Below are 14,324 nucleotides of genomic sequence, written 5' to 3' on the forward strand. Positions count from 1 at the left end.
GGAGTGTATGTTACTGTCAACCTTTATTTGAGATTTACAGGAAAACAGTTAAACTGAAGGACAGTGGGAGAGAAGGAGAAACCCAAGAAAAATGGGAGGGTTGACAGGTCTGGACAGGACGAGACTGGATGGTGTTTAAAAAAAAAAAAAAAAGTATGCTGTGTCCCATGTCCAGACAAAAAATGTGCCAACATTGCAAGATTCGGATATCAACTCTAACTATTTCTCTAAGACAGAAACATTCTTGGGATTTCTGTGAGATGCTGCATGTCCACAGACAGCACCTCTACTCAGACTGCTACAGACACATAACACATGCTCCTGACTAAGACTCTTATTTTCATAATCAATAATAACTGCAGCCAAACTACAATTTACTCCTCTCTTATTCCACAGCTGCGTCAGAGCTTGTTCTCATTCTTACACCTTCTTGTCTTCCTCTGCCCTCACTTAACCTCTCCTCTCCACTCTGCGCCGTGCCCTCATCTTTGCCCCTGCCCACTGCAGAGCAGCAAGACGTGCATATGTCAACACCACATAAACACTCCACCTCGGCATGTCCAAACACGCATGTGACATGACTCAGCGTAACTCAGCAGTGGAAAACACACTCTTCGGAGACCAGAGGGCTGAGCGCAACAGGCCGGCAAGAGAGGAGGGAAGATGATAAGAGACATAAAGAGGAATGCAGAAAGACTGAGAGCAGGGACAGAGATAAGCAGAGGCAACGAAGGAGAGGAAAGGTGCTGATGTGCAAAACAGAGGATGAAGCAGAGCAGAGAGTGAGGGGACAGGCAGCGGAGGGAAAAATAGGGAAGGTAAAGCGAGTGATGTCAGTTTTCAGTGTGCAGAGGAGTAGAGTATCAGCAGACCAGTATACAGTGAGAGTTTAACACAGAAATTTCCCTTGTTGTTTTTGTAACAGTTGGAGATCGTGACAACCGTTTCCATCTCTGCTTAACCTATGGAAAGTCTCATTCTTATTCTCCCTTCACTCTCTCTTCATTCGGCTCGCTCTTCATTGCCATGGCAATGATGTTACAGTGAGTCACCTCCACATCTCCCTCCTCCTCAACACCGCCAAGGAACATGGGAGTGTGCAAGAGAGAGAGAGAGAGAGAGAGAGAGAGAGAGAGAGAAAGAGAGAGAGGCAGAGGAGGAGAAATGGCTCAGTTTCCCTGGAAACAGACTGGGGGTCTCCCCAACCCCCATTGGTTCTCAACTGGTTGGAATCAGCTTGTTTCCCACAATGCTTGGAGCCAACAGGGTCTCTGTTTCTAGGTTGTCTCCGTCCTCTCTGTTTTTGCTCTTCATATGCCTGCATTCACTCACAGGCTTTGGTCAAAATTCAGGTTTATATTTTATGTCACTACACAAAGCAGTTGATTCTCAGGTTTGTTTTATGCTAAGAGTTTTTTTGGTCATTATTGCAGTCAGGAATTTTCAGCATGTCTGTATTATTTCCTGATAAATTACAGGAATGTTTAAGAATTGCAAGCCCATGGGAAAAAAAATAAGAAATCGTTTAAGGAACTAACAATCAGTTTATAATTTGTTCCAGTAAGAGGTAAAATTATCTTCAAAGGATTAAATGCAGCTGGTGTTACTGTAATTAGAAAAATATGCAAAAAAATCCTGGACAAACCAGCTCTAGATGGTTCAGTTCAGGCTGAAGGTTGGAGAAGCTTGTTGGGAGGCAACTCTGCCTGAAAAGATGACTTCAGGGAAAGAATGTCCCACAGTCAATAAAGTAGCCACAAGGAAGTTGGATGGTTGAGGTTAAATATTGATTTCTGTTCTGTGCTCGTAAAAGTGACTCTGAATTGGATCATTTTATGTAGAAAAGAGCAGTGATACATGGTACTCACTTTCAATTTGAAAATGAGTTGATTATTCAACATTCACCAAACAATTGTTGACATTTGGTAGTTCAAAATGGGGAGCACAAGCGTGCTCACTGAATTTCACAGTGATTTGACCATAATATTTAATATTTTAGCTAGAAAAGTCACTCTGGACTGAAGTTTTTGACAGACAGATGGACTCAGTTTTCAATTCTTGCTGTGTAAGAGGAAAATTAAACATTAATGATGAATAATTTCAACATCACAGCATTTTCTTTTACAACTTTCTCAGAAGTACTGTGTGTTAACGGGTTATTTCCACAACACATTTGATCGTCTTCCTCCCCTAATTCATAAAAACTGCCCTCAGCGAGACGCAACAGAGCCACTGCACACAAAAAGTATTTCATCAAATGCAATAACTTTTCTAAATTCACATCAAGTAATGCACAGTATTATTGTCTGTACTGTGCATGTTGTGTTATTTATTATTGTACAGTATGTATTCTGATTTACAATTATGTATTTTAACCAGCCTGTGAAGCAAATTTCCACAATTGTGGATAATAACGATTATCATTAATTATTATCATTATTATTATTAGTAGAAGTAGTAGTAGTAGGATAGTAGTAGTATTAGTAGCATAGTAGTAGTAGTAGTAGCAGTTGTAGCAGTAATAGAACAACATCAGAAAACAAAGTGCATCATGGGTAAAGGTCTATCTTATAATGACTTTAATACAAATCATTATTTTATGCTGTATTCTAGTCTAGTTTCTACTCTAGTTTCTTTCTATTTTTCTGTACTTTGTTTTTATTTTTTTTATTGTATATTTTAAGGTTTCCAATTTTTACTATTATTGGGTTTTATTTTTTTAAATTGTATGTTTTTATGTTCTTTGTTTCCAATTTTTACTGTTAAATGTTTTGTTTTTTGTGTAGAGCACATTGAGTTGCCCCGAATATGAACTGTGCTATATAGCTGCCTTGCCTTGCCTAGCCTATAATGGTTGTACCGAGAAGACCACTTAAACTACAGAACATGCTAAATCCAAGGTCAAGTGTGTATGTGAATTCTGTTTGTACAGAACACATTTGGTGTATTGTACAATGTTTCTCATTGAATGCACATGCTCTTCACAGATTTCAAGCACTGAGTGCATCAGGATGTAAATGAATAAAGCCGTACTCTGTGTTAGTACATGTTTATAAAAGTGTGTCTCCTTCAGCTGTACAATAAGGACAGCATATGTGTGCTGCTGTTAAATTGAGCAGTGTGAATACGTTTCTATGCATGAGTGAGAGAGTATGAATGTAAGATCTGGCAGCGTGAGACAGAGCATTTTTATCAAAGGGGGTTGCTCTTGGCACTGCCTCTTGATCTCTTCTTCGCCTCTAACTGCTGTGTGCCTGCTATCTCCCACAGTGATGCCACACAATGATAGCGGGCTCTCCTCACTGTAATATTGGCCTGTAACACTGCTGCCTATCAACCCTTTCCACTTTGTCCATCTGTCTGATGAAAAAAAAAGATCAAAATATGTAATGTTGTCTTGTACAGACAGCCAGTGAATTACAATGAAAATTATTTCTACAGCACGTTTTCTAATTTATATTTTACAAATTTCCCCTAAGCAGCAAAATCTTGGTTCACAAAATGGTAGTCAGGACTCCCCAAAGGGTCCTAAGATGATTTAATGGGTAAGACAGAATACTAAAATTGCAAGTTAAAATATGTTTTTCTTTATTTATTTTTTGCCAACATTTCTTCTTAATTTTTCAATTTGCTTGTGCAGGTTTGGACACCTATTTCTTCTTCTAGAAATGAAACACTACTCACAATTTATAACCACACGAGGGCCAGAACACGTGGACACTTTGTTTTTAGGGAGACACTAGCCAAAAAGGATACTACTGGAACGTACATATGGAATTATTGTCTAAAAACATGGTTAAAAGAGACCTGGTTCATGTTTGTATCAGGACACATCTCTTGAAAGTGCTAAAACTTAGCATTACAAACGTGATTTTCACTGGACCAAATTAAATGGTCTAATTACACTGGCATAATTTAATCTGTTCTGAGGGTTTATTGGGTGTTTATTAATGTTTTTCAACATGAAGACGACAGTCTTCATCTGTGAGTCTGCCTGCCTGGTTGATTCTGCATATGTGGCCGAGTTCCTTAATATTTGTTGCCTTGTGTTCTGGTTGTTGAATAACATCTATTCTTTTTTCTGTTCTTTCTTTTTGGGGACTGTGAGAAAGCCAAAGCGTATATTTGAGCCACAATATCCATTTTTTCTATAAATCTTAATTCATCCAGAGGGGCGCATTTTTCAACCAACGACTTGCTTCAGTTAATAAGCACATTCTTATCAGGGGGATGCACAGCACAACCAGTACAACTGTCAGACACTGATAATCTCCTAAAATCAGGAGTCAGGTATCTCTCTCTCTTTTTTTCATCTGTTTAACTTCTCCCCCATTTCATTTTTCTAGCTTGTCAGCCTTTCCGGTACCAGTCTGCTTCGCTAGCCTGTATACACTCTCTAACTGTCTCTCCCTGAGCCTGCAACAATATCACAGAGTTACATTTTAACTTGTATATGTACAATTATACTGCAAACTCAAAGTGCCACACATAAATACACCATCATGCACCATTGCACTTAACACAATTTATATGGAGGCATTTCTATTTCAATTAAATTGATTATTTTTCCATTTTTCAGTACAGCACACATTTTAAGGGTTTAAATGTCATAATGTAGTACAAGAAATGCTGCTAATATGCTCAATATTGTTTCCACAGGTCTTACAAGCAATTTCATGCTGGCTCGATTCTTTCTCGCTCTGCTTTAATTTGTCCATATTTTGTTAAAGATCACAGAAATGAGCTGCGACAAATGTTTGCTGTCAGGAGAGAAACCACCCAGTTGTTTCTACATCAGTTAAAAAACACAAAAATACAAATTATATTTCCCTTCATTTATTAATCATCTTAAGTCATTTTAAAAACTTTTTAGCAGGTTGGACTATCTTGGAATGACAATAAAGTTAAATCGAATTAAAATACAGCTCAGATCAGTGTCATAACTAATATTTCTAACTTTCAAAGTGTGAGCCTGGAGTGACATGCATGCATTCATTCTTGAGAGACAACAGAAAAGAGAAATGCAAAAGCAACTGACTTATTGTCTCTAATAAGACCATTTCCGGGCCAAGCATAAGAATTTAAAAATAACTTGTTTTTATGACTTCATCGTCCCTTGCAAATGGAAACCGCTCATTTAGTATTGAGAACGCAATTTACAAAGCACTTAACAGAACTGTAAACAGCCTTTCTGATGCCTGAAAAGCCTTGTATGAGGACAGGAATCAATAACATTGCATCTCTTCACTTTGTTCATCAGTCTTTCATTCCCTTTTAACATCAGTGTCAGATCAGTGTATTACACAGAAATCTAGTGATATGATCCACATATACAGTGCACAACATCATGCGCTCCCCTTGTAAACAGGCAGAGTCAAAATGCTGCTGTTGCTTCAAACCAGATTTACTGAAAGCCTGTTTTTTCTACAGAGGGTAGTTCAAACTGGCATATGTTGCAAATCAATTCAAAAGCCTTGTCACAATCCCATCAATTATCAACAGAAAGGGAAACAAAGATGCTGCGAGTGCGAGTAATTCTCCTACATCTCCTCAGTATCAATTAGGAAAGGCAATGCAAGTTTATTTGTATGACACATTTCAACAACAAGGCAATTCAAAGCGCTTTCCATTAACATAAAAGATACCAAGACAAAAATGTAAAAGCAACATAAGGCAATATCAAGACATTTAAATACATTTAAAAAGAGTTAAATAGAAAATAAAAAGCTAAAATAGAATAAGATAGATAAAAGAGGAGAGTAAAAGTGTAAGATATTGAACAAAAGCCTCAAATTTGATTTAATAAACGGCAGCAGCAAACTGAAATGTCTCCAGCCTTGATTTAAAAGAACTGAAAGTTGCAGCAGAGTAATTAGGACTTCGCTCAGTAATTAGCTATCTGAAAATAATTACCATCAAAATGTCTGATTAAAATCTCCAGTCTCAAAGTCAGGAGACTGAAAAGGAGACACCGGTATCAAATTAAGGTGCAGTACTTTTTTTCACTAACGTCCACCGCAGTTGTCCCCTCATTTTGTTTTAATTGAGTGGCAGATAGGTGGGTAGTACCTCTGATTGGATCTGAGAAGCAGCACAGCATTGAAGCGGTTGATTGAAAGTGACCTTGGTCTAATTACAATTGGTCTAATTATAATTCTCTGATTACGTCCCTGCAGGAAATGTAAGAATACGATGTTGCTGGTGGCTTTTGCTAATGACATTAAGATAGATTCGAAATCATTTCTGAATTGAATTGATTCTTCTTGTTAGAAGAAACAACAAGATGCTGCTATTTCCAACTGGAATGCAATTACATTTAATTGCTGTAAATGTGTTTTGATTGTTTGTGATTTTTGATGCTGAGAAGGGTTTGAGATCAATAAAATCAGAAAGAACTGTCTGTCTTTGTCTATTTGATTCCCTCACACTCTTTCCATCCATCTTTTTCTCCATTCCATGTTCTCCTGTTTTTCTGCAGCTCTGTCCTCATCTCTCTGTCTGTCTCCCAGGCCTGAGGTCGGGCTGCCCTCCAGCTCCCTTCCTCCGAGCCAGGATGACATCATTGCATAGCTGCCTTGTCCTCAGAGTGCCTATTCATCACCCTGATCATCATCGCCAGCATCAGCAGCATCACCTGCGTGTGCACACACGCACACATGCATACACACCTACTGCAAGGAGATAAAAGAGCAGAGAGCCCCCACGAGTTCTGCAGGACTGCAAGCGTAAAGGAAAGAGGGATAGAACCACAAAGAGATAGAGAGAAGAGAAGGGATGGTGCGATAGGCAGGACGATCCTGCTGGGGTAGGCAGAAACCCCTGACCTGTGCACTTCCAACAATACATCTCAATAAACCACAGTACAGACAAATCTGATGAGTCAGACTTTGGGCTACAGAGGGAAAACAACAACGTAAAGCAGGAGAGAGAAGAGCCACCGACCCCCTTCCTCCTCCTCCTCCGCCTCCTCCCCCTCCTCCTCCTCCTCCTCCTCCAAACTTCCTGCGAGGGGAGCTGCACTTCCTTTCTCTTAGTCACCAGTTAATCTAAAACTTCAAGGGTGTTGGCAGCGCTCACTGTATTCCGGTTACTGGCTGCTGTATGACTGAAACGACTCACGCCTTACAGCAGTGAAATGAAGCCACACTGACAAAACACGGCAATAAACAATGTTTCCACCACACGGGCCACTGTCTGCCTGCCCGGTCTGCTTTTCAGCAGTAATGTGCTCACAATAATTGAGGCGGACATGTGTGTGTGGGCTGCAGTGCCCTGATAGAGTCCTGTATCAGTTGCAGGTACTACAAACATCAAGCAGCATATTGTCTACATCCTTTCATCAAACACATTGAACATAAAATTTAAGCATTCGATTAAACGCAGCTTTAGATCAAAGATTAATGAAAAGAGAAATCATTTTAGAGGGTTGTAAAGAAAAGTTGCAACCATATGGTAACATTGTAAAATATACTGTTCTGGAAATAGGAGTGAGAAACTTACAAGGTTGGTAAATCCCCAGTTTCAACTTTATGGCCTAAATGTTTTTTTGCACTTTCAAACATACTTTCTTAATCACAAAACAGCACCAGCTGTGGAAAAAGAAAGGAAGGGAAATGAAGACACAGGAGTGACGATATTTGCTCAGTCTTTGATCTGAACTGGCCTTATGGATACCTTAAGTCTATTTTTATTCCACAAAACACTTTTCCCTGATGACTTCACACACTTCATCACACATTTGCCAATCAAGACAAAAACAGTCTTTTCATTCAGAACAGAGCAACAGCTAAAATAAAAATGAACCTGCTTAAAGTTCTTTAAGTGAGTTTTAAAAGTGTGTTGGATTATTCCATCGTTATATTATATATTTTGTTTTATTTCATAATATAACACTTTTGGTGCATTCCATGTAATACTGCATTTTCCTGCATAGGTTGCTGCCTAATCTGAGAGTGCCGTCGTGCTGGAAAGAGGAAAAGGAAAGCTACATCAGTGCTGACTCACATAGTCATGGAAAGCCTTGGCCTCACTGGAGTGTTCGCATGTGTCTCTTCTCTCTGGAGCAGCACAATAAAGGTCCCAGAAAACACTGCAACACACAGATCAGCAGTCAGTCAGAGAAAAATGATGAAAAAACTCTGACAAGTGAAAATAATAGTCAATTTTTGAGTTAGGGTAATCCAACATGAAGGCAATGAATGTAATTGTGTTTGCTTCATTGCAATGAAAGCTCAAGTGCAGTGTTATAGTTGCAAACGGCAACCTTGTAGAAAGAGTTTTTGAGGACTGTTAATGAGATGAAGACAAATTAAATCAGGAGGAGGTGAAGGCATTTTCCAATAATATAAATGACGATTGAAGAATAATGAAGTCAATCATGACACTCACCACCACCATGAGTGGAGAAACCCCGGAGGTTCTCCTAGTGTGATGTTCTTCTCCCATCGGATCTGGACAGAGAGAGAGAGGGAGAGAGGGAGAGAGGGAGAGAGGGAGAGAGGGAGAGAGGGAGAGAGGGAGAGAGGGAGAGAGGGAGAGAGAGAGCGATAGAGAGACAGAGAGAGAGAGATGCTTTAGAAATATATTAAGTATAAAAACAAGCCTGACATGTGAATGATCTACTTTATAAGGTTGGAGAGCGTGCAAGGGAATTCTTATAGACATGCCATTATATATTATATCATGATCATCATGACATGGATTCATACTATGAGTGAAAGCCTGTCTGTTCACACAAGTACCTGAAAGTGATTATGTGTCTGTGTGTGTGAGACAGTTTGACACAGGTTGCTTTCAGGGACACATTTCAGACTAAAGACCAGTAAACTGGGGATAGCTTGTCCAACTGGGGACAAAAGCCATGCCCCCAGTTGGGAAAAAGCAGATTTTTGGGGCCAGGTTAAGGTTAGGGTAAGAGTTATTTATTTATTTATTCTATCTTCTATCCTGTATTACATCTGCCTTTCCTCCAGTTTTTGTCTTACCATATCTCATCCTTCCTCATCTTTCTGTCCTTCCCTCATTCTCTCATTCCTTCTTAACAGAGAATATACACTGGTATATGCTCAAAAATAACTAGTTTGTATGACATGTTGTCCAACTGCATTTGATGTCAAAAGAGTTTGTAGCTGTTCTGAACAGCCAGTATTAAAGAGGTGTGATACTCATTTGAATGGGAGAACTGTGCATACTTATGAACGATATAAATAATTATGTGAAGAAATAAAAACGCTCAAGTAGGAAATTTAAATTTTTTCTATTTTTCTCACATGGCCAATTCCCAGTCTTGGAAAGTTTTGAAAAGTTACAAAAATTGTTGGATGCAGCCAGCATAACTGGCCACTCGCTAAGCCAATAAGATTTACTGCTTGCATTACTTTTTATTATTTTTGAAACAATGGACCCTTGATTTTAGAAAACAGGTAGAAAAAAAGGCTTCTCCATTCTAACTGCTGTCCATTTTTCAACTGTATCTGATTCATATTACCAATGTTAGCTGCATGAGTTGATTGATAACACTGTCTCCATGTAACTTTTTAAGGTTTCTAGCTGAGTCCGTATAAGTTGTGAGCATTTTTAAGCTGAAAAACTTGTTTGTATTTTCAAACAGCAGGTTTCAACTTTTAATGTTACAAGAGAAAAGATTGAGAGATACTGATGATATAACTGACGTCTTTGGCAAATGTAACACTATGCCAGCCACAAATATTGCCCTCTGAGAACATCCAGAACTGGCTTCAAACACAGTTGGCAAGTAACCTGTAACACCACAAACTATGTGGTTTGCCAATTATGTGCTCCTTAGCCTGGACAGTAACACTCATGAAGTTCTGTTGGTAATAAGTTGCTTACAGCTGATATGCTGGAGCAGATACACACACTGCTTAACCTATTCCTTACATTTTTGCTCTTATGTTTTTGGTTGTGGAAAATTAAAGAAGAAAAATACACCTCAAGTATGAACATTGCCTTAAAATGTGAAGAAATCAAAACACTTGACAGACCTGTTATATCTCGTCTCAGATGCCGACACTTGGGTTGAAGTATATGCTTAACACATCAGTCAAGGTCAGTGACTAGCCTGACGCTGACATCACCCACTGATTTATGTTTGCATTCAATGTGCGTTAATGTGCACAATCAAACAAACTCACATGCACTAACAGTCTTAACAGCAGCTGTGGGCAGCAGTCAGACTCCTATCAGACTATGACGTTATTGTTTAGTCTGCCTTTCCTCTCAATAAAGAGACTGACATCACTTTCTTTCTCTGACTTTATAAATGATCTCATGTTCATCTTTTTAATTTACTTCACTGAAATGTTTCATATGGGTAGAAGAATGAGACTACTGTCCCACCTGCTCTAATGGCAGTATGAACAAGCACTAAAATAACAGGAAAAGCTGAATCACTGCATTTTCAATCAGACTGTCCTGACCTCAGCTGCAGATCAGACATAGTGACTTTTACAAGGAATGCCTTGCTTTGAAGTGTTTTTTTTTTGGGGGGGGGGGTGTCAGGAACTGCTTCTCCTTGTTTATCCCACATGGTTTCAGTCTTTGTTTATCCCGCATACAGTCAGCAATTTCCATATGCACCATGAAGAAGGAGGATTTACTCTCTCATAATTGTTCAAATGGTACAAAAGACGCAGAATGGGCATGACATCCCCCATTTCTCACATTTAATTGGCCGTAGCTCAGCCCCAACATGATTTTCAGACAGTTCAGGTCAGGAGTCTTTCTTAGCGTGCTCTTTTATTCCCGCTTCATCTGGAAAGCGTACAAGAAAATAGCATTGACTGTGCCCACATATCCTGTCTTCTTGCGGTCTGCACTCCTGGGAGGCTCATTCATTTACCTTCAACATGGTGCAGTGAAATCCCTTCAGCATGATTACTGGCAGATGTAAGTTACACTGCACTGAGGACTTTTAGGAAAGCCCCGCCTTCAAAGTTTCCTTTCTATCCATAAGAAAAAACTTTAATGTAATTATTTGTATTGCTTTTTTACTCTTGCCGTCTTGTTTTTTTTTCTCCTCATATATTCTCTGCCAATGTGCATTCCCATTTATTTCAATTATTACAACACTTTGTAACATCGTTAAGAAACGCAGTGACAGTAAAAAGGATCATTATTATGATTAAGTGTAGCTTGAGCAATCTGTTTAGTTTAACATGGTTGTATGGTTTCTTAAGCCTATGCTGTGGAGCTCTCTGTTTGAGGTTTTGTATTTAGGTGTAGGTATTTGGCTCTGGTTTGTGACTCGTCTTTCTGGCCTCTTGTTTCCTGAGGCGGGTGATACAGTGTAAACAGATGTGGACGATAAAAAGTAGATAACAGGCTTTTAAAGCTACGTTTTGCTCCACCTCACTATTCCTGCAAGAGCTACATTATGGTGTAATGTTTACCCCATGTGTGTGAATCTGTATTGTATATAAGTGGCTGTGTTTATACTTGTTGCGCTCTTAGCTAATGCGTTCCCACACTTGAATAAGACACCGCCTATCCTTTTCATCTCCAACATCTGCGGATGGAAGAGCATGCGATATAGCAGAGAGGAAAGGGTGTCAGAGAGAAAGAGAGGGAGAAAAAAGAAAGGTGTGTGTATGCGCATGTGCACAAACACACTAAGTCAGAGTGATGAGAATTGGTGCCAGCTGATGATGTAACCTTTTCCATCCCCCTCTCTTTGTTCTCCTCTTCCTTTGGCCGATGTACAACAAGCCTCGAGCCCCTGTCTTCAATGTTGTAATTTACCGTCATTTACAGGGAAGCACCAGAATCAACTGACCTCATTTTCACCCCATCACCTTTTTACCTCGGCAGAATTACAGTGAGTGTAAGCTCACATCTCAGGAAATTTAGTGGAGACATAGATCAAGACGAGAGTAAAAACATCACAGAAGTAGAGAAAGAGAGAAAGGAAAGGAATCAGAAAGGACAGGACTGAGATCGGAAGAGATCGACAAGGATATTGTCTCTAGCCGATCAGAAAATGATGTCAGTCAAAGACGTCAGCTCCACGCTGAGCGCAGAAACTCTCTGGCCCCACTAAATGCAACACTGATGTTAAAAAGCTGCTACTGACCTGTTGGCTCAGCACTATTAGGCTAGGCTAATTCAATTAGCTGCTATACTCTTGGAGACACTGTATGAGGGTCAGGCACATACATATATACATGGGCTATACTCTCTGAGACACACACAAACATGCCAACCACTCCTTGTGACTTACCTCTGAGAGAAAGGTCTGTGCAGACTTCTGTGCTCCCACATGCAGCAGATACTCGTACACATAGAGAGCTAACCTGCACACAAACAAAGAAAACAAAGGGGTCAGTTTGTTCTCAAAGTTCCAGATGGACAGCGAATAATGTACTATGAGTGAGCCGCAGTTAAGAACGGGAGCAATGGAAACAGCTTTGGTTTTATAGCAGATACAAAAATAAGCACTAAAACCAACCTAAGAAAATCATAACTCCATATTTAAGATGAATCCATACATACTGTAACAGCAAGCTTCTTCCAATCTTTATCTTTAAATTAAGGATATAGGAGCCTATGCTTGGATATGAATTACCAAGCAGCTCCGGGATGCAATGTGCGGTGATGTGTGAGGGTGTCACAGTGCGTTACAAATCTCATGAGAACAGAAAGAAACACACCAGCTTAGGAGTACTAATCATCTCCTGGGTGCCAAACCACAAGCAGGGCAACCTTTTAAGACATTTGAAATTCCCCCACTGTTATTGTCAAATCTAAAATCCACCTGTTTGAAGAACAAACAACACTGTGATAAGACCACACTTGGTGGGACCGCACTGTAAAACACCTCGCCCTCATGCTTCAGGCTCTCCACAGACTTCCTCCTATGACTTTGATCACAATGAGAATTAATTACAGGCTTGATTTGTTAATCAATTCTCCTCCCAGTGTGTGAGCTAGTACTAACAGCAACTTCGATGTAGGGGGGGGGGGGGGTTTGCTTGGTGATGATCTACTGGGTCTATAAATACAAGATAAACATTGATCCGCAGGAGATTAGCAGATCAGACTCCTAACAACATCCTAAACATTTGGTCCAAGTGTCCGGTGGAAAGACACACAGTAACTGTACAGTGCTGTGAATAACGAGATGTTTGTCATGTAGGAGGAAGTAAATTCATGCCTGATCCTCACATTTCTCCTAAAAATCAATATTAACCAATTTGTGTGATTTGTAATCTACCCAACAAACACATTTTCTGAAGTGTCATATTCTTGACGTCTACTGCATCTAATAGAAATGATCTAATTTCAGAGTCAGGTCACTGCTCTAAAATGAAGACAAATCTAACTTAAATTCTTTTGGGGAGAGGTAGAGATATTCTCATTGCACTGGCAGATCTTTTTCACTTGTAGGGCAAGTTACAGGAATTTTGGACATACTGACATCACTTGTTTTGTCCAAAATCAAAAGATACATTTTATTATAAAATATGAAAAAGTAAATCATCAAATTCTTACATTTGAAAAGTTGTTACCATGCAGTGAAAACATTTTTGCTTGAAAAATAGTTGCAGAAGTGTATTCTCAGCTAATCAATTAACTAAATAATCCTTCCAGCTATACATTGACACAAAAGACGAGTGATTTTAGCAGAGACACATAGTTGTGAGCATGACAGCATGAGTTTTGACTTGAGCTTGGTGAAACCATGTGTGTTTGAGTGCACATGTGTTTGGATGAATAGCAGCAAGCGTGAAAGATGTCACACCAGGACAGCAGCTGTCCTAGAACCCCCCACTGAAAGGTGCTACCAGACTGCTGTAGCCGTTCCAGACTCCTCTTATATTGAGGTAAAAATAAACTCCCCAGACAGCCCTGTCTGCCTGTCTGAAGATGATGGACTGCACACCTTTCTGCTCTGCACACAGGTACTCCGTCTCCTCGCCCTCCCCCGTTTCCATCTCTCTTCTTCATCACGTTCATCCTCAGTCTCCCCCTTTTTTCTATCTCTCTCTGCGCCTTTTCCATTTGCTCGCACTGCCTTGTTCTGCACTTGTTCCTGGTGAGAGGCCATGTTTGTTTAATGATGAATGCATAAAGGGAAGCTCCTGTGCTCTATCCCTCCATTCCTCTTTCCATCCCTTATTCTCTCCTTTCCCCCCGTGGCCTGGCTGTAATGTTTAACCAAAGAGATAAAGACAGAATGTTTCACAGGGACAAGGTTAACAGAACAATGAGAGGCTTGACAAAACTCCTGACACCTCGACAACTGAACATGAATAAAAGATGTGACTGTTTTTTTTTTTCCAAGGCACTGTACAGCTCCGAACATT

General features: G+C 39.7%; 1 protein-coding gene across 1 annotated transcript in view; it reads right to left on the bottom strand.

Annotated features, from left to right (window-relative positions):
- The window catches only part of ssbp2a (single stranded DNA binding protein 2a), a 52,193-nt gene that overhangs the window by 15,680 nt on the left and 22,189 nt on the right, over positions 1-14,324 (bottom strand). The window contains exons 2-4 of the mRNA XM_053325782.1: positions 12,239-12,311; positions 8,389-8,450; positions 8,005-8,089 (exon numbers count right to left, since the gene is read on the bottom strand). Of these exons, the coding sequence (XP_053181757.1) occupies positions 8,005-8,089; positions 8,389-8,450; positions 12,239-12,311 (220 nt within the window). The remainder of the gene's footprint in view (positions 1-8,004; positions 8,090-8,388; positions 8,451-12,238; positions 12,312-14,324) is intronic.

The sequence above is a fragment of the Scomber japonicus genome, chromosome 9, assembly GCF_027409825.1.
Source record: "Scomber japonicus isolate fScoJap1 chromosome 9, fScoJap1.pri, whole genome shotgun sequence".
NCBI lineage: Eukaryota > Metazoa > Chordata > Actinopteri > Scombriformes > Scombridae > Scomber > Scomber japonicus.